At 52.9% G+C, this 20,312-nt stretch overlaps 1 protein-coding gene across 11 annotated transcripts in view; it reads left to right on the top strand.

Annotated features, from left to right (window-relative positions):
* LOC310670180 (uncharacterized protein) overlaps window positions 1-10,732 on the top strand; it is a 99,386-nt gene extending 88,654 nt beyond the window's left edge. For all 11 annotated transcript variants that reach the window (XM_083424995.1, XM_083425003.1, XM_083425005.1 and 8 more), the window contains one exon: window positions 8,485-10,732. In XM_083424995.1, the coding sequence (XP_083281121.1) occupies window positions 8,485-10,328 (1,844 nt within the window). In that variant the 3' untranslated portion in view covers window positions 10,329-10,732. The remainder of the gene's footprint in view (window positions 1-8,484) is intronic.
* Window positions 10,733-20,312: the final 9,580 nt, after the last annotated feature.

Here is a 20,312-nt window from a genome sequence, read left to right as displayed (position 1 = left end):
GGTTTACAAAATGGCGCCCACTGTTTTCAAGCTTTCATGCATCACGTCCTGGCGGGTCTCCTCTACAAGACATGCGTCTGCTTCTTGGACGACATCCTGATATTCTCAGAATCTGAGGAGACCCACGAGAGAGACGTCAAGGAAGTTCTGCAGAGACTGCAGGAGCATCGACTGTATGCCAAGCTGGAGAAGTGCCAGTTCGACAGGAAGGAGGTGGATTTCCTGGGCTACAAGCTGTCGGACAAGGGGCTTGCCATGGACAGCGCCAAGGTTCGCGCAGTGTTGGACTGGAAGAGCCCGCGCAATCGGAAGGAGGTCCAGCGGTTTGTGGGGTTCGCCAACTTTTACCGCAAGTTCATCAAGGGGTTCGCGATGCAGACGGCGGCCATTACGGACACGCTCAGCTCTAAGAAGAAGAAGTTCATCTGGACGGAGCAAGCGGAGCAGTCCTTTCAGAACCTTAAGCGTCTCTTCTCGTCCGAAGGGCAGCTACTGCATGTGAATCCCGGCAAACCGCTGAGGGTTGAAACAGACGCCTCAGACAGAGCCGTGGGCGCCGTACTGTTGCAAGAGGACCCGCATGGAGACTGGAGACCGTGTGCCTTCTACTCTAGGAAGCTCAGCAAGTCGGAGCAAAACTACACCATCTGGGACAGGGAGTTGCTGGCCATTCATGCAGCATTCAAGGCGTGGCGGCACTTCCTCGTCGGGGCCAAGCACACCGTGCAGGTTCGCACGGATCATAAGAACCTGGAGTACTGGCGCACGGCAAGATTCCTAAACCAGCGGCACATCAGATGGGCGGAATTTTTCGCGGATTTCGACTTCAGGATAGAATACATCCCAGGCGACAACAACATCATGGCGGATGCACTGTCCAGGAAGCCGCAATACCTTGAAGAGGCGGCACCAGCAGCGGCCAAGCACATTTTCGCTCCGAAAGCGGGGGCGTGCGCTGCAGCAACCGTGGACTTGGAGGCGGTCCGTCGAGCACTGCAGGGGGACCCCTTTGCACAAGCCAAGATGGAGGAGGTGCACAAGGGCACGGTGAAGGACGACGAGTTCCAAGTACGAGACGGATTGCTCATCCGCAGAGGAGCTCTCTATGTACCGGGAGACGACCTCCGGGCGAAGGTACTGCAGCAGTTACACGACGCACCCACCGCCGGGCACTTTGGCAAGGAGAAGACGGCAGACCTTGTTGCCAGGGATTTTTGGTGGCCCAAGATGCGGGGGGAAGTCGCGGAGTACGTCTCGAGGTGCGACACCTGCCAAAGGGCCAAATCAGTGCACAAACCTCCGGCGGGACTGCTCGAACCGCTGCAGACTCCGAGCGAACCGTGGGAGAGGGTGGCCCTGGACTTTGTCACGGATTTACCCAGCTCAAGGGGTAAAACGGCAGTGCTAGTGGTGGTGGACATGTTCACTAAAATGGCCCACTTCATTCCGTGCGCGAAGGTGGCCACGGCAGAACAGACCGCCAAACTGTTCATAGACCACGTCTTCAGGGTGCACGGACTGCCACAGTCTATCTTGTCCGACAGGGGGCGCCAGTTCATTTCGAGCTTCTGGCAGAAGCTGATGGGTTTCCTGAATGTCAAGATCAACCTAGCGTCGGCGAGACACCCGCAGACCAACGGACAAGCGGAACGCGTCAACGCCGTCATGCAGCAGTACCTGAGATGCTATGCAAATCAACAGCCGACGACATGGGTGGACTACCTGCCGCTCGCTGAGTTCGCTTACAACAACACGAAGCACGTGTCCACAGGGGTGACGCCGTTCTTCGCCAACAACGGGAGGCATCCCAGAACCTTCCCGGGATTAGAGAGACGGGGAGGGGGAGCCACAGGCAGCGGAAGTCTTGGCGGCGGAATTGCAGGAAGTTCACGAGCAGCTTCGGAGGCAGTTAGAGCTGGCAAAGCACGCATACAAACTGCAGGCTGACAAGCACAGGAGGGTTGGTGAAGACATACAGGTGGGAGACTGGGTGTGGTTAGCGGCCCACGCAGTGCCGACAAGATCCTTAGCTAAGAAGAAACTCGGACATAAGCAGCTAGGACCTTACCTAGTTGAGGCACAGATCAATCCGGTGGCCTTCCGGTTGACACTTCCGGAAGGATCCAGAATGCACCCAGTATTCCATAGGTCGGTGCTCACGCCCTACAAAGCACCTCACCGATTTCAGGCGCAGGGCACGGCACCAGACCAGTATAAGGAGATCCCCCCAAGGAGGGAGTCGCCAAGACGGGAACCCATCAACCAGGTCACAGAGATTTTGGACTCGAGATGGGGGGAAGAGGGAGTCGAATATTTTCTCGCAAGGGAAGGTACCCCGGCCAGCGCCAACAGTTGGGTGCCGGACTATGCCCTGGACGAGCCTCTCCTCAAAGAGGAGTTTCATGCCTTGTTTCCACACAGGCCCATGCCAGCCGAGTATTTCGACGACTGGCTTTTCACACCCACGCTTTCTACCAGCACGTTCCAGGGATTCACCTCGGACGAAGAACCAGCATTAGAAACACGTTCACCGGAGGGCTCGCCCTCGGGGTTTGCCTCAGACCGCTCCTTTTGGTGGGACAATCGAGGAGAGGAGAGGTGGCTGAGGGGCCCTTGGCAGGCAACGGACCCAGAGGGGAACGAGGGTGAGAGGGACATGGACGTGATGGGGGAGGACGTTGGGTTCGAGCATGGCGGCACGGAGATGGAAGCAGAGGAGAACGAGGTCGGCGAAGACATGGAGGACGAGCCGGATTTCTCTAACTGGATGCACGCCACGGGGGACGAACTGTATCCACCATTCACCCCCACAACGACGGAGCACCCAGCACCCCCGCCGGAGGAAGGGGAGGGGGGAAGGGGGGGCTTCGAGGGGGGGATGGATGTCAGGGGTTCAGGAGCAGAGTCACAGGAGAGGGAAGAAACGGAGAGCGAGGGGGAGGAGTCGGAAGGAAATGTCAGCGGCGACAGTAGTCCGAGGTCTCTGAGTCTCTCCAGTGACTCGGAGGATTCACAGAAAGGGGCCCCCATGGTCAGGGCAAGGGGAGAGCCCAGGGGGACACCTCGGGAAGGAGGGGACTCAGGGAGTAGCAGCTGGAAATCCGGGCCAGCGTCTCCCCCAGAGTGCAGTAGGGGGGAGGAGTCCAAGGCATCGGGATCAGGGAGCGCGCAGGCAGAGGGAGAACGTGAGGCAGGACTGACCACACCCTCGTCAGGGAGCGAGGAAACGGTCATCCGGAAAGTAAAACGCGCGCGCGCGCCAAGTTCAAATGTACAGGAGGGCGGCAAGGTGGGCAGCCCGGGTAGGGAGCCAGGTCCTAAAGCCCGCCGAAGAGAGGGGGAGGAGTCAGAGGGGTCAAGCTCTGCGTCGGAAGAGTCCAGGAGGAATGAGACCCCGGGGGGTAGTAAGACCCAGAGGAAGAGAGAGAGAAGGAAGAGGTGGAGTAAGATTAGAGTATTAAACTGGTGCACAGGGGGCGGAGATCCAGACAGAGCTTCGCCGGTCTAAAGTCCAGACGTAGGGCTGGGACGCTAAGACTTGTAAATGGAGACTATTCTTCAATAAAGACTTTGTTACTGTACGATCGGCTAGCGTTGGTCCTTGGTGAGCTGGGACCCGGAGCCAGCTCTGACACTGCCTCCCCACCGGCCCTATGACTGCAAGATTGACCTCCTGCCTGGGGCGACGCTGCCAACAGGGAAACTGTATTCCATGTCTGAAGACGAGATGCAGGAACTCAGGGAGTTCATAGACCTCAACTTGAAGCGCGGTTTCATCCGGGAGTCGAAGGCAGTGGGGGGCAGTCCTGTATTCTTTGTGAAGAAGAAGGACACGCCCCAAAAAAGACTTGTGGTAGACTTCAGAATTTTAAATTCCAGAACCAAGCCCACGGCCTTTCCCATGCCCAAAATAGACGACCTGCTGGCAACGGTGAGGAAAGGACGCGTTTTCACAAAGTTGGATCTGCGAGGGGCGTACAACTTGATCCGCATATGGGAGGGCGACGAGTGGAAGACTGCCATGTTCACGCCCCTGGGCACCTATGAATACAGAGTTATGCCCTTTGGATTACAAAATGGCTCTCACTGTTTTCAAGCCTTCATGCATCACGTACTGGCGGGTCTCCTCTACAAGAAATGCGTCTGCTTCCTGGACGACATCCTGATATTCTCAGAATCGGAGGAGACCCACGAGGGAGACGTCAAGGAAGTTCTGCAGCGACTGCAGGAGCATAGGCTGTACGCCAAGCTGGAGAAGTGCCAGTTCGACAGGAAGGAGGTAGATTTCCTGGGCTACAAGTTGTCGGACAAGGGGCTAGCCATGGACAGCGCCAAGGTTCGAGCAGTGTTGGACTGGAAGAGCCCGCGCAACCGGAAGGAGGTCCAGCGCTTTGTGGGTTTCGCCAACTTTTACCGCAAGTTCATCAAGGGGTTCGCGATGCAGACAGCGGCCATTACAGACACGCTCAGCTCCAAGAAGAAGAAATTCATCTGGACGGAGCAAGCGGAGCAGTCCTTTCAGAACCTCAAGCGTCTCTTCTCCTCCGAGGAGCAGCTACTGCACGTGAATCCCAGCAGACCGATGAGGGTTGAAACGGACGCCTCGGACAGAGCCGTGGGAGCTGTACTGTTGCAGCAGGACCCGCAGGGGAACTGGAGACCGTGCGCCTTCTACTCTCGAAAGCTCAGCAAGTCAGAGCAGAACTACACCATCTGGGACAGGGAGTTGCTGGCCATTCATGCAGCATTCAAGGCGTGGCGGCACTTCCTCATCGGAGCCAAACACACAGTGCAGGTTCGCACGGACCATAAGAACCTGGAGTACTGGCGCACGGCAAGGTTCCTGAACCAGCGGCACATACGGTGGGCGGAGTTCTTTGCAGATTTCGACTTCCGGATAGAGTACATCCCAGGCGACAACAACATCATGGCAGATGCACTGTCCAGGAAGCCGCAATACCTCGAGGAGGCGACACCAGCAGCGGCCAAGCACATTTTCGCACCGGAAGCGTGGGCGTGCGCTTCAGCAACCGTGGACCTGGAAGCTGTACGTCGAGCGCTGCAGGAAGACCCCTTTGCACAAGCCAAGATGGAGGAGGTGCACAAGGGCACGGCGAAGGACGATGAGTTCCAGATACGCGACGGGTTGCTCATCCGCAGAGGGGCCCTCTACGTACCGGGAGACGACCTCCGCGCGAAAGTACTGCAGCAGTTGCACGACGCACCCACAGCAGGGCACTTTGGCAAGGAGAAGACGGCAGAATTAGTTGCCAGAGATTTTTGGTGGCCCAAGATGAGGGTGGAAGTCGCGGAGTACGTCGCGAGGTGCGACACCTGCCAAAGGGCCAAGTCAGTGCACAAACCTCCGGCGGGGCTGCTCGAACCGCTGCAAACCCCGAGTGCACCGTGGGAGAGGGTGGCCCTGGACTTTGTCACGGATTTACCCAGCTCGAGGGGCAAGACGGCAGCGCTAGTGGTGGTGGACATGTTCACCAAAATGGCCCACTTCATTCCGTGCGCGAAGGTGGCCACGGCGGAACAGACCGCCAAACTGTTTATAGACCACGTCTTCCGGGTGCACGGTCTGCCACGGTCTATCTTGTCCGACAGGGGGCGGCAGTTCATCTCGAACTTCTGGCAGAAGCTGATGGGTTTCCTAAACGTCAAGATCAACCTAGCGTCGGCGAGACACCCGCAGACCAACGGACAAGCGGAGCGAGTCAACGCCATCATGCAGCAGTACCTGAGATGCTATACAAATCAGCAGCCGGCAACATGGGTGGACTACCTGCCGCTCGCTGAGTTCGCCTACAACAACACGAAGCACGTGTCCACGGGCGTGACACCGTTCTTCGCCAACAACGGGAGACATCCCAGAACCTTCCCGGGATTAGAGAGACTGGGGGAGGGGGAGCCACAGGCAGCGGAAGTCTTAGTGTCAGAATTGCAGGAGGTGCATGAACAGCTTCGGAGGCAGTTAGAATTAGCAAAGCACGCATACAAACTGCAGGCTGATAAGCACAGACGGGTTGGGGAGGACATACAAGTGGGAGACTGGGTTTGGTTAGCAGCCCAGGCAGTGCCGACCAGATCGTTAGCGAAGAAGAAGCTCGGGCATAAGCAGCTAGGACCTTACCAAGTCGAGGCACAGATCAATCCAGTGGCCTTCCGGTTGACACTTCCGGAGGGGTCCAGAATGCACCCAGTGTTCCATAGGTCAGTGCTCACGCCCTACAAAGCACCTCACAGATTTCAGGCGCAGGGCACGGCACCAGACCAGTATAGGGAGACGCACACAAGGAGGGGGTCGCCACGGGGGGAACCCATCAACCAGGTCACAGAGATTTTAGACTCGAGATGGGGGGAAGAGGGAGTAGAATATTTCCTCGCCAAAGAAGGTACCCCGGCCAGCGCCAACAGTTGGGTGCCGGACTATGCCTTGGACGAGCCTCTTCTCAAGGAAGAGTTTCATGCCTTGTTCCCGCACAGACCCATGCCAGCCGAGTATTTCGACGACTGGCTTTTCACACCCACGCTTTCAGCCAGCACGTTCCAGGGGTTCACCTCGGACGACGAACCGGCACTGGACACACGCTCCCCGGAGGGATCGCCCTCAGGGTCTGCCTCAGGCCAATCTTTGTGGTGGGACGATCGACCAGAGGAGCGGTGGAGCAGGAGGTGGATGGGGGGTCCCTGGCAGGCAACGGCCCCAGAGGTCACCGGGGGAGAGATGGACACGGACGTGCTGGGGGAGGACCTTGGGTTCGAGCACGGCGGCACAGAGATGGAAGCAGAGGAAATCGAGGTCGGCGAGAGCACGGAGGACGAGCTGGACTTATCCGGTTGGATGCACGCCAAGGGGGACGAACTGTATCCGCCAACCACCCCCACAACGACGGAGCACCCGGCACCCGCGCCTGAAGGAGGGGAGGGGGGAAGGGGGGGCTTCGAGGGGGGGATGGATGTCAGGGGTTCAGGAGCAGAGGCACAGGATAAGGAGGAAATGGAGAGTGAAGGGGAGGAGTCCGAAGGAAATGTCAGCGATGACAGCGATCCGAGGTCTCTGAGTCTTTCCAGTGAATCGGACGATTCACAGAAAGGAGCTCCCATGGTCAGGGCAAGGGGAGTGCCCAGGGGGACACCTCGGGAAGAAGGGGGCAGAGGGGACTCAGAGAGTAGCAGTTGGAAATCAGGGCCCACGTCCCCCCCAGAGTGCAGTAGGGGGGAGGAGTCCCAGGCATCGGGATCAGGTGGAGCGCTGCCAGCAGGAGAACGTGAGGCAGGATTGACCACACCTCCGTCGGGGAGTGAGGAAACGGTCATCAGGAAAGTAAAACGCGCGCGCGCGCCAAGTTCAAATGTACAGGAGGGAGGCACAGTTGGCAGCCCGGGAAGAGAGCCAGGTCCTAAAGCCCGCCGAAGAGAGAGGGAGGAGTCAGGGGGGTCATCGTCAGCCTCAGAGGAATCCAGGGAGACAGGGGCCCCGGAGGGCAGCAGGACCCAGAGGAGAAAGAAGAGGTGGAGTAAAGCTAGAGTCTTAAACTGGTGTACAGGGGGCGGAGACTCAGATGGAGCTTCGCCGGTCTAAAGTCTAGACGTAGAGCTGGAGCGCTGCGGCGTGGAAATGGAAACTGTACTTCAATAAAGACTTTTGTACATAAATACCAGCCAGCGTTGGTCCTCTGTGAGCTGGGACCAGGAGCCAGCCCTGACAATATGGTTCATCATTAGTGGTCGGTGTATGAGTTCTGGGTTCATGAATTGGTTTGAACTGAGTTATAGTCACTTTTCCTCTTTTGTTGCTAATGAAACAATACAGTCTCCTCATGGACATGGGAGGGGAGCTCAAAGTGAAGAAAGCGATTTACGTATAAATTTAAATTTAGACCGACTAGATTGAGGCAGCAGCTGATGGGGAGTGTTTAGGTGAAGGTGCTGCTGTTTGTTTAACAGATGAGACGTGGGCGTTCCATACATGCCTGTATGTGATGAACTTCAACTGTTTGGCTGGAGACCAAGAGCATCTGGGATTCTAACATCCCCCACCGTGAACCCAGAATGGAGGGATATCAACTGTTTCCTCTCTGAATGTTCTTCGTCTAGTCATGAATTTTAAAACAGTGACCAGGCTTGTCTGAACCACCCAGGCCTTCTTAAATGCCGGCTTCAGAGTTTTTAGGGAAGTTGATGTAAATTCTGTTGGGCTTGTTGTTTTTGCTTCTGTTTGCATTTGATTGACCAAAGAGATGACTGACCTTGGAGAAGGAGTGGATTCCAGGATTGAGGCAAACAAAATCCATTCCAGATAAAAGCCAAGCAATATGTCAGTTAATACCAGCCAACCAAAGCAGTGAAAACTGTAGAAAGGCCCCACATCTAACTATTTTTAGTTCTTCCTCTATCACAAGCATTCATTACCTTTGTTCAATGATCTGGAGCTCCATTTCTTCCTGAGGCTCTAATTCACTTCTCTCTTCATTGCAGATGGTGATGAATTGGAAGGGAACAACAAGGGGGACCATAAGAGAATCCACATAGTGGAAAAGTCAAATAAACATTCAGAGTGTGGAGAGAACATCCGTCAAAGCTACAATTCCACCTCCCGTCAAAGAAAGAGCTTCGTTCAGAGGGATAGTCTCACTGCACACAAAAGAGGGCAGAGCAGGGAGAAATTGTATCAGTGCAGAGAATGTGGAAAGAGCTTCAGTAACCGCCGGAATCTCACTTTCCATCAAAGAATTCATACCGGGGAGAAACCATATCAGTGCTTGGAATGTGGGAAAGACTTCAGGCACAGTAATACTCTCACTTTGCATCAAAGAATTCATACAGGGGAGAAACCCTATCAGTGTTTGCAGTGTGGGAAGAGCTTCAGTCAGAGGAACAGTCTCACTTACCATCAAAGAATGCATACAGGAGAAAAACCCTATCAGTGCTTCAAATGTGGGAAGAAATTCCGGGAGCGGACGAAACTCACTTTGCATCAAAGAACTCATACAGGAGAGAAACCCTATCAATGCTTTGAATGTGGGAAGAACTTCCGGGAGCGGACGAAACTCACCTTACATCAAAGAACTCATACAGGGGAGAAACCTTATCAGTGCTTGGAATGTGGGAAGACCTTCAGGCACAGTACTACTCTCACTTCACATCAGAGAATTCATACAGGGGAGAAACCCTATCAGTGCTTGGAATGTGGGAAGAGCTTTCGTCAGAAAGGTGATCTTGCTTTGCATGGAAGAATCCATACAGGGGAGAAACCCTATCATTGCCTGGAATGTGGGAAGAGCTTTAGTCTCAGGCACAATCTCACTTCCCATCAAAAAACTCATACAGGAGAAAAACCCTATCAGTGCTTCGAATGCGGGAAGAACTTTGGGGATGGGGCCAAGCTCACTTTGCATCAAAAAACTCATACAGGCGAGAAACCCTATCAGTGCTCGGAATGCGGGAAGAGCTTCAGCCGGAAGTCCACTCTCATTTTCCATCAAAGAGTTCATAGAGGGCAGAAACCGTATCACTGCTTGGAATGTGGAAAGAGCTTTAGTCAGAAGGTGAATCTCACTTTCCATCAAAGAATTCATACAGGGGAAAAACCTTATCACTGCTTGGAATGTGGAAAGAGCTTTCGTCTGAGTGGTGATCTCACTTCCCATCGAAGAATTCATACAGGGGAGAAACCCTATCAGTGCTTGCAATGTGGGAAGAGCTTCAGTCAGAGGCACACTCTCACTTCCCATCAAAGAATTCATACAGGAGAGAAACCCTATCAGTGCTTCAAATGTGGGAAGAACTTCCGGGAGCGGACGAAACTCACTTTGCATCAAAGAACTCATACAGGGGAGAAACCCTATCAATGCTTCGAATGTGGGAAGAATTTCCGGGAGCGGACGAAACTCACTTTGCACCAAAGAACTCATACAGGGGAGAAACCCTATCAGTGCTTCGAATGTGGAAAGAGCTTCACTAATAGCTCCAGTCTCACTTCCCATCACAGAATTCATACAGGGGAGAAACCCTATAAGTGCTTGGAATGTGGAAAGAGCTTCACTAATAGCTCCAATCTCACTAGCCATCGAAGAATTCATACAGGGGAGAAACCCTATCAGTGCTTGGAGTGTGGAAAGGGCTTCAATCACAGCCACCATCTGACTTCCCATCGAATAATTCATACAGGGGAGAAACCCTATCAGTGCTTGAAATGTGGAAAGAGCTTCAAAAGCACCTACCATCTCACTCGCCATCAAACAATTCATACAGAGGGGAAACCAAAAAAGAGAAATAAAACAAAAAATATTAAACAACCCGTACAAAATACGATTGTATAGAAAGGAAAAAGGGGGGGGGGAATACACTAAAAATACTGTTTATGACCTTTGTATTATATATATCATATCATTCGTCAACACATAGAAAGGCAGGCTCCCCCACTTCTCCTCTGCGTGACCCCCTCTTCTCCCCATATCCCACCCTGAGAGATCTGTCCCTGCGTTCCTTGCAGGTCCCTCGCACCTCCAACTATCCTCTTCCTGTGTGTGTCCTCCTAAATTCAAAATAAAGAATCTTAATACAAAAAGAAATACAAAAAATAGATGATGATGATGATGTTAATGATAATAATAATTTATTGATACCCTTCCCATCTGGCTGGGTTTCCCCAGCCACTCTGGGCAGCTTCCAACAAAATATTAAAATACAGTAATCCATCAAATATTAAAAGCTTCCCTAAACAGGGCTGTTGGATTGCTGCCTGAGTCCGGCACGTTTCCTCTGTGCATAAATTCTTCCAGGCAGCAGCAGTTCAAGCAGCAAGTGCTTTCCGTGTGAGATAAAGGAAAAGTCTGCACACTGTTTCTTCTACCTAAACACTACTTACCCCAAACACAGACCTTCACAGAACTCCCCATCAGCGAGGTTCCAGGCAGAGGGACAGTATTTCAATGCAACTAATCCAGCCCGAACACTCTGACACACATGCTGGAAACAGATGTCTAGGTGCTTGGTCCTGGCCTTAAACTGCCCAGATTCTGCCAACTTCAGACAGAGTGATTGTCTTCCAAAACAGTGACAGGCAAACAACTCTCTCCACAGATCTCTTGAACCAAACACACATAGAACTCCAGTTCCCTGCAAATCTCAGAAATGCACTGAACTCAGCCTCAGTAGATGAGAGTGCTTTGAGACTTTGCTTTCAGGAACTCCACCCAACCAAAGAGCTCCCAAATTTTACCACCATTCTTATCGGCCAGATTCACCCAATCGCTGTCTACCCAGCACGTCAGCTTGATGTCGCCCTTGGCTGACAGCTTAAGGCAGAAGTCTTTGGTATCTTGCAGGTAACGCAGGACCCGTTTGATACCATTCCAGGCTTGCACACTTGGGCTTGAAGCTTCCCGGCTGAGCAGATTAATAGCAAACGCTATGTCAAGTCTGTTCCACTGGGACAGATACAATAGGCTACCCAGAGCTGACTGGAAGAGCTCAGTATTTTCAAACGCAGTGTGTTCTACTTGCTGATTGTCTTTCACATAGCTAGTCTCCATGGGTGTCATAACTCAGACATTTGGAGCTTCTCAAGCAGTTTCTCAATCTTACCCGTTGTGAGGGAGAACACACCCAGAGACTCCATTGAGCTCATCTCCTTCTGCATCGCCTCATGCCATTTGCTGGCTTCTTCCTGAAGCAGTTTCGGAACATCCTCAAAAGTTTCAGGTTCACACTGAGCCACACCAACCCACACACTTGTGGCTTCAAACCTGTCAGGCAGTTTACCCTTTGTGGCTCGGGTTGACCTCAGTGTGAGCTCTGGTACCCCCTCTGACCCACTAGGGCCAGCTAGACCATCCCCAGTGTCAGAGAACTCCCCCTCTGACCTGCTGCGTCTTTTGAACCTTACAGCTGGGCCTGTGGGCAAGGACAGCTCACTCTTTGGCTCAGACTTGACAGTAGCCTTTGGAGGGGTTCTGGGCCGCTCCTGCTCTGGACTCTGTTCTTCACCAACGGGATCAGTTCCCTCCTCTTCCTCCTCATCTGAGTCAAGAAACTGTTCTGAAAGAACATCTGGGTTACCATGGATGCGTGCCCACCCACTTTGCTCACAAAACTCAGCACTGCTGCTCACAAGCAGCTGGGACTGGTTGCCATCAGGATATGCAAACCGCCACCCTCTGGTCCCTGGTTCAAAACCCAAAAAGATCATTTTCCTGGACCTTGGGCCACCCTTTCTGCATTTGGCCTTTGGGATGAGGACCCAAGCCTCACAGCCAAAAACACGCAAGAAATGCACTTTGGGCTTCTTACCGTGCAGCAGAAAATAGGGCGTGTCCCCTACAGCTGAATTAAACACGCAATTCTGCGTGAACGCAGCAGCCTTCCAACACTCAGCCCAAAAGCGCTGTGGGAGTCCTGCGTCAAAAAGCATGGCAGCCACAGCCTCTTGCAGTGTTCGGTTCTTACGTTCAGCAACACCATTCTGTTCAGGACTGGGTGGTGCTGTCAATCTGTGACTGATTCCCTTCTGGAGGAAGAAATTCTGCAGGGCAGACCCAGTAAACTCCGCCCCTCTATCGCTCTGAAAGTTAATCAGTTTTGTAGAATATTTCAACTCTGCCAATGTGATCCAATCTTTAATCAGTGCAGCAGCTTCCCCTTTGTGTTTAATCGAAAAAACCGAGGAGGTCCTTGAAAAATCATCCCAAAGAAGCAAAATGTATTTGGACCCACCCAGACTCGCTACTGGCATTGGGCCACACAAATCTGCATGGAGTAGCTCAAAGGGCTTGCTTGTCTCTCTGCTAGACCTGGGATATGAGCATGTTTTTACCCTGGATTGCTTACAGGCTCTGCAATCTAAAAACTTATCACATCCCTTTAATTTACACCACTCTGTACACTCTGGGGCTTTTTTGACATAATTCCAACAAGAATGCACCAGTCTTCGATGCCATATATGAGTGCACCCATCGTATGGTGGGACGTTTGTGCACTGCACCTGTGTTACCTCAGGGGGTTCATCATCTGCAATAGGCATCTCAGCCACAAACAGCTTATTCTTGCATTCAACACTGAACAGGTGTTTCCCATCACTGGAATTTCTGGAACCACAAAAGCCTGAACCTCATGGTCCAGGAATGAACAGTACAGAGTCTCAGACTGAGTCAGTGGGTCTCTGCTTCCATCTGCCAGTGACACAAATCTTCCACTTTGCACAGTCTTGCAGTTCCGAAGAAGTCCAGCAGATGGCACTCACGTGTGGGTAGTGCCTGTGTCAACAGTAAAGGAGAGGCTGGCTTCCGGTCTAGATGGTTTCACTACTGCCATTGAAGCAGCCAGATGATACAGCGACGTTTTCGCTTTACTTTCACCTCGGTTGGGACCTTGGGAATTTTTCACACGCCTGGCCGCTGTTGAGGAGCTCCTTATCTGCATTCCTTTCTGGCTGACCTTCGGCTCCTGAGCCTCTGCAGGGCAATCTCTCACGAGATGTGACGTAGACCCACAGCGAAAACAGCACTTGGAGACAAAGGGTTTTACTGAGTCCTCACTGCTTCTTGCTGCCCCCCCCCTTTCTTGGGGTGCAGCCTGTGCCTCCTCTCCCTGCCCTCTGGCTTTTTTCCTGTTCATCAATCAATCTCCCACGAATATATTCAGTCGTCAGCTCCGCAGGTGGCATAACTTCCATTGTCAGAACCAGGTTCTCATAACTCCGGTCCAAAGAGCTCAGCAGAGTGGAAGCTTTCAGCTCACCTGGGAAATGTACGTTGAGCTGACGCAGCTTAGCGAAAATGGCCAGCATCTGCACAATGTGGTCACGTACCGATTCCCCTGGGGACAGTCTCTTCTGAAACAGGAAGCGTATCACATTGATCTTGGCCCCAGCTGTTGTGCACTGGTGGACCCTCGTTAAAGCTTGCCAAATTCCGTGACAAGTCAATAAACCGTCAATGTGAGGCATTTGCGAAGCCTCCATGGCCATTACAATACGGGACATGGCTTTCTGATCCTTTTTTGCTGCGCCAGCAGCCCTTTCCACTTCGGCCACATTGGCCCCTGCAGCTGCCGGTACTGGATCAGCTTGGGGGCACTCCCAGAGCTGCTTGCCCATTAACCAGTAACGAATCTGGCGAGACCAGTCGTCCCAATTGTGGCCATTTAGCCTTTCAAAAGGCACATTGAAAGATTCATGAGATTGCTGCTGTGCCACCTTCCTGGGGCTTTAAGCTTACTGACGCTTTCTGCCGGCCGGTGCTTCAAAGATGCTTCCTGCAGCAAGCTCCGCTTTCGCCAGCAAAACCACGACTGCCTCAGCTTCAGGCAGGATCTCAGAGCTGGACTTTGCTTCTCACAGCACAAAAACGTACAGCCAGAACCGCTTGGATTACTGCCTGAGTCCGGTGCGTTTCCTCTGCGCATAAATTCTTCCAGGCAGCAGCAGAGCAAGCAGCGAGTGCTTTCCGTGTGAGATAAAGGAAAAGTCCGCACGCTGTTTCTTCTATCTAAACAGCCTTTATTTACATCAGTAGGTAAAATAACAAACAACTCCACCAGAGCTTGGACACATGCTGTGTGTCTCTCTCTCCCGGGCAGAAGCGAAACTGTTTCACACAGACAAAGAACCTGCAGCTTCCCTTTACGTAGGAAGCTCCTCCCCAGATGTAGGACATTCAGGAGGTTAACCCTATTACCACCACAAGGGCTACCTTCAGATGTCTTCTAAAAGTCTGGTAGCTGTTTTTTTCTTTGACATCTGTTGGGAGGGGGTTCCACAGGGCAGGCGCCACTACCGAGAAGGCCACTACCGAAAAGGAAACTCCCATCTCCGTCTGAAAATCATCTGTAGCAACAATTATTCATAATTTTCACTCCAGAATAAACCCAGCTGTATTTAGTATGCAGCCCTTTTCCTCTTCACCAAGATGACACTTTCCCTACATTTCCCTCTTAACCAAATCTTAACCAACTCAGACAATGCAATATGACTCTTATAAGGTTCGTCTAATAATCCAAATTAGTATTTCTCCAGTTTCTAGGTCCAGTTTCTATAAAGCCTTTTAAAAACTGTTCCAACAAATCTCAGCCAAGTCACAATGGAAAATTCTGGTCTCTTATAATGTTCATCCAATCCTGCTTCCTCTTCTTTCTTCTTTTCCTAATCTTTGGACATTTTAATCCACTGGGGATGGGGAAGCAGGCATCTTAATTCCCTTTCCTCAAACGAGATCATAGCTTGCCTTGTTCACCGTTTCCGGAGTTGCTATGCATTCTCTGCCGCTCATTCCCACACCAGCTCAGCCCAACCTCGTCTTTCCATGGGGCTCTTTCTGTCTCCTCCTGCTCTTCCCTCGCCTGCCCCACACAACCTTCTGCCTCTCTTAGCGACTCCTTCCCAGCTTATGACCCACACATTCCCCTCCGTCTCTTTTCTGGGTCTTCAATGCCAAGGCACTGCAGAAGCTTCTTTGGAGTGGATGCATCTGGTTCCCAATAAATCACGCAGAGGCAAAGTTCAGTGGCAAAAGAAGAAGGTTTCTCAGCCTTTTCAAGGGATCCTTATAAAACTTGGGAATGTCGGCATGTGATCCCATCTCTACAGCTCACAAAAACACCACAGAGAAGGTGGGCTGGAGCCAGAAAGGCGAAAGCATTGGCCTCGAACACAGGCCTCAGGAACGCTTCCCCCCATGGAGACCTGGGACCCCTTCTCCTTCTGAAGGGACTTCGGAGGAGGAAGCCAGGGCGGATCAGTCCCTGGACCGTGGAGGCGATTCCAAGTGCTCCGTTCCACACACTTCCCCTCCATAATGAGTGGCTGAATATTCAATTTACAATTCCTAAAGTCCACAATAATCTCTTTTGTTTTCTTTCAGCTAAGGAGGAAGTTGTTTTTCCTGCACCGCTCCCCCAACTGCTCAACATCCTTCCTATAGGCCGCCTGCCCCTCTCCAGCCGTGATTAAAGGAACCACCGTTGTATCATCTGCAAACTTAATGATCTTATTACTGGGGTATTTGGGGGCACAGTCAGCTGTATAGAGCGTATATAAAAGTGGGCTCAATATGCACCCCTGTGGCACCCCCATTTTCATGAGATCCGCAGAAACGTGGGAATCCATCCTGACCCGTTGGGAACAGTTTGATAGAAAATTTAATATCCACCTGCACAAACACGGTGGAAGTCCCTTGTCTAATAGTTTGGGCACCAATCTATGCGGAAGAATAGTATTAAATGCAGAACTAAAGTCTACAAATAACAATCTCGCATAGTTCCCTTTCATCTCCAAAGGAGTCAGGACAGCATGTAAAGCCATTGCCGCAGCATGCTCCGTTGATCCCTTTGCCTTTTACACAAACTGGTAAGGGTCAAGTCCTACTGGCAGACAAGATATGATACGGTTCCTTGCCAGCTTTTCGAAACATTTCATTATAATGGGTGTCAATGCCACAGGGCGAAAGTCATTCAGACTGTTTATCTTTGGGTTTTTTGGCAGGGGTATGATGGTACCAGATTTTAGACAGGGTGGAACAGCGGCTTGGGCCAGAGACTCGTTAAAAATCTTCATAAAGATTCCTGCCAGTTGGTCCAAACAATCTCTTAGCACCCTGCCAGCCACCCCATCTGGGCCCATAGCCTTCCTCGTGTTTACCTCCTTTCATATTCGCCTCGCTTCTCCCTCTTCCACCCTGACAGCATTTCCTGCAGGTAGTGAGGCCAATAGCCCTGGCATCCCTGTTGGAGCCACTGTTGGTGTCACCTCAAATCGGGCAAAGAAGGTCTTCAACTGTCCCACCAAGGAAGCCGTACTCTCTACCACTGATGTATTTCTCGATTTATAACCAGTCAGATGTTGAACTCCCTGCCACATTTGTCTAGTATCATTTCTTAGATGGTCCTCGATTTTTCCTCTATACTCCGCTTTTGCTTTCCTGATACCCCTCTTCAAGTTCGCTCTTTCTATACCATACGGTCCCCGGTCCCTAGTTCTAAAAGCAGAGTTTCTGGCCTTCAAGAATCTCCTAACCTCTCCCGTCATCCAGGGCTTCCTATTCGGATACAACTTAACATACCTTTCCCTGGTGCATTTCCTGTGCTGAATCTAAGACCGTTGATGTAGAAGTTTCTAGATCTTGATGGTCGAAACAGATCTTGATGGAAACAGTCCTGCAACTGCTGAGAGGCTTCCTCAGGCCACACTGTAGCCATCCGTGTTTGTAGCTGGCCTTGTTTCCTGAGGGGTGTGTACACTGGTGTCAGAAGCAGGGACACATGAACCACCGAGGTGCGCCTCATATTCCTGTCCAATGTTCGTATACACCTTGTCAAGAGTATTTTCTCCCCTTATTGCACACTCAATGTGCTGATGGGATTTTGGGAGTGCTGCCCTCACATCTGTGTGAGTGAAGTCCCCCACAATAATCCGCGCTGCCTCCAGGTATCTGCTCAATTTAGCATTGATGTTTTCATGCATACTACTCATGGCCCTGCGGGCATTTGCAGAAGGTGCTACATAAGAAAGCTGCAGAGATAGTGCAGGATAGTGCGCACCCCAGAAATGATCTCTTTCAGCTTCTGCCTTCTGGAAATCGGTACAGGGTTATAAAGATTAGGACTAGCCATCTGAGGAACCATTTCTATCCAGTTGTGATTTTGGTTTTAAATGCAGTGTAAGGTAGTCTCTATGGGAGTATATTGTATTTAATTATGGGGTATCAGGGACGCGGGTGGCACTGTGGGTTAAACCTCAGCGCCTAGGACTTGCCAGTCGTATGGTCGGCGGTTCGAATCCCCGCGGCGGGGTGCGCTCCCGTCATTCGGTCCCAGCGCCTGCCAACCTAGCAGTTTGAAAGCACCCTCGGGTGCAAGTAGATAAATAGGGACCGCTTACCAGCGGGAAGGTAAACGGCGTTCCGTGTGCTGCGCTGGCTCGCCAGATGCAGCTTGTCATGCTGGCCACGTGACCCGGAAATGTCTGTGGACAGCACTGGCTCCCGGCCTATAGAGTGAGATGAGCGCACAACCCTAGAGTCTGGCAAGACTGGCCCCTACAGGCAGGGGTACCTTTACCTTTACCTTTTAACAGAGTTTTTAGGGGGCTAACCAGGTTGGGATAGCTGGGATAGCAGGCTTCTTGGTTTTTGAATGTCTGTTGTACATTTTTTCAATTTCGTTCTGTATGGGACAATGACAATAAAGAATATTGTATTGTATCAAGACTCATCTGGAAAGTGCTATATCATGTTCCTTTCCCCACTTGCCAGGAGTCTGAGCTCCATTTGGGGTCCCTCCTTCCGCACCCCAAGGTTCCCCCGAGGCCTTGGGGAAGGAAACTGAGGCAGGCTCTGCTTGCTCCCCAGGGCCCTGCAGAGGATTCAGGGTGGGGGGGGCTGTGTCTTCCTCTGTCCATGGCAGCCATGGAAGAAAGGCAGAAGACCCTCAGCAGAGAACAGAGTCTGGTTCTTCTCCGCAATGGCTTCCTCTTCTGAGAGCTCCCTCTCTTTCTTGTCTGGGCTGGACTGGGAGGAAACCCAGTTCAGCCAGTTCCGCAGGGATCCAGAGTGGGAGCAACTTCTGTTCAACTACCGCCTGAGGGGGAGGAACAGATTTCTTGGCCCATCTGGGGAGCAAGCAAGGGCCATCCAGAAAGGGCTCCTGGGGCCCCGAGGGGCCAGCAGGGGAGTCTCCAGCCTCGTCTGGGGAAGAGCCCCCCTTTCCCCATGGCCTGCAGGTGGAGCCCTTCTCCTAGCGCTGACTCTTGGGGTGACCAAGGATGCTGGTCTGGGGATCAAACTCTCCCGAGGCAACCCTCCACCTCTGAGGGGGCAAAACCCTTATTACTATTACTATTATTATTATTCTCCTCCTCCTCCTCCTTGGGCCTCTGAGACAGAGAGGGCCTTTCCCTCCTCGCTGCCTGTCCTGGCGCAGAACGTGGCGGATCCCCCAGGGCCGCTTGCCTGGCGTCTCCCAACGGAGAGGCCTCCTCCCTGGGGCCAACATGGCGAGGAGAGAGGCTGCCCTGCGGAGGCCAAGCCATCATGGCAGCAAGGCGGCTGAGGAGCAAAGGTGCCGCCCTCCTTCAGCCGGGAGGAGAGACCCCGAGAGCCTGGGACCCCCGAGGCCCACAGGGGAGCCATGGCGTCTCTGGGGAAAACGGCTGGGGCTCCGGGAAAAACAAAATGGCGTTCCCGCCTTTTTTGAAAAACACCATCTCTTGGCCCTGATGCCTCCATGGGCTCCTCCTGGGCCTCCCTGGCCATTGGGGGGGGGGGGATACAGCTGCCCCCAAACAATGAGGGAGAAGAGAAACAGGAAGAGAAGGAAGGAGAAATGAAGGAGAAGCTGGGAGGGGGAGCAGCCATGAGGGAAACTCAGGGGGAAAACTCCCTCAGGAAACCGGGCGAAGGAGAGGAGGAGGCCCAGGGGAATCTGAAAGGGGATTGGCCAGCTGCCCAATGGAGAGGCTTCTGATTGGTCCAGCCCTGCTCTGGGGTGGGAAATGGGGTCAGATAGTTCTGGGAGCCCAGGAGAAACTGGTTTTCTGGCAGGAAACTCGGGGAAAGGGTGGCAGGGGTCCCTCTGGCTCTGAACTGGGAAGAGTCCCAGAGGGCCGTCCTGAGCCCGGCTTCGGCTGGGGAGGGCGGGATATAAATAAAATTTATTATTATTATTATTATTATTATTATTATTATTATTAGGGAGGGCCCGCCCCCCCAGCACCATGCGCCCCCCTCCTGCCCCCCCCCCCGGTCGCGTGTGCGTTTCCTTCCTCGCCTGGGACTCTTCCGCCTCCGTCTCTCTGCCTGGGAGGAGAAGCGGCTGCAGAAGCAGAAAAACCCGTATTTTGGGGAGGGGTCTCCCGGCTGGGAAGCCCCCCTCCCTCATCCCCCCCCCGCTGAGCTGGAGGGTGTGTTTGGGGGGGGGTCTTGAGGGAGCCATTTCTGAGCCCAAGGCACCTCCCGCCACTAGGCAGCCCTCCGCCTCTTCTCCCTCCCAGCCTTTCCTTGGGATCCAGAAGCCTCGATGTTGGGGGAGAGGCGAGGCAACCCCCCCATGGACCCCCCCCCCGTCTCCCTTGCAGTTAGTCTGGTTGGATGTGGGCTCCTTGGGGCCGAGGGAGGGGAGGGGGGCAGCCCCTAGAGCGCAGGCGCAGAAGCAGGAAAACTTCATGAAGGCCGGGAGAGGGAGAGGAGGACCTGGGGCGCTCGGCTTGCCAAGGGTTAAAAGGAGCAGAGCTGGCTTCCTAGAGAGGACGGGAAGTGGAGGGTGAGGGGCAAGGTCCTCCCGAGCAGAAGCCCCTCCCTCCCTCTCTGCCTCCT

This window comes from Podarcis tiliguerta (genome assembly GCF_965153285.1).
Source record: "Podarcis tiliguerta genome assembly, chromosome: 2".
In the NCBI taxonomy this organism is placed as follows: Eukaryota; Metazoa; Chordata; class Lepidosauria; order Squamata; family Lacertidae; genus Podarcis; species Podarcis tiliguerta.
The sequence above is the reverse complement of the archived record's forward strand: the minus strand, read 5'-3'. Positions and strand labels throughout refer to the sequence as shown.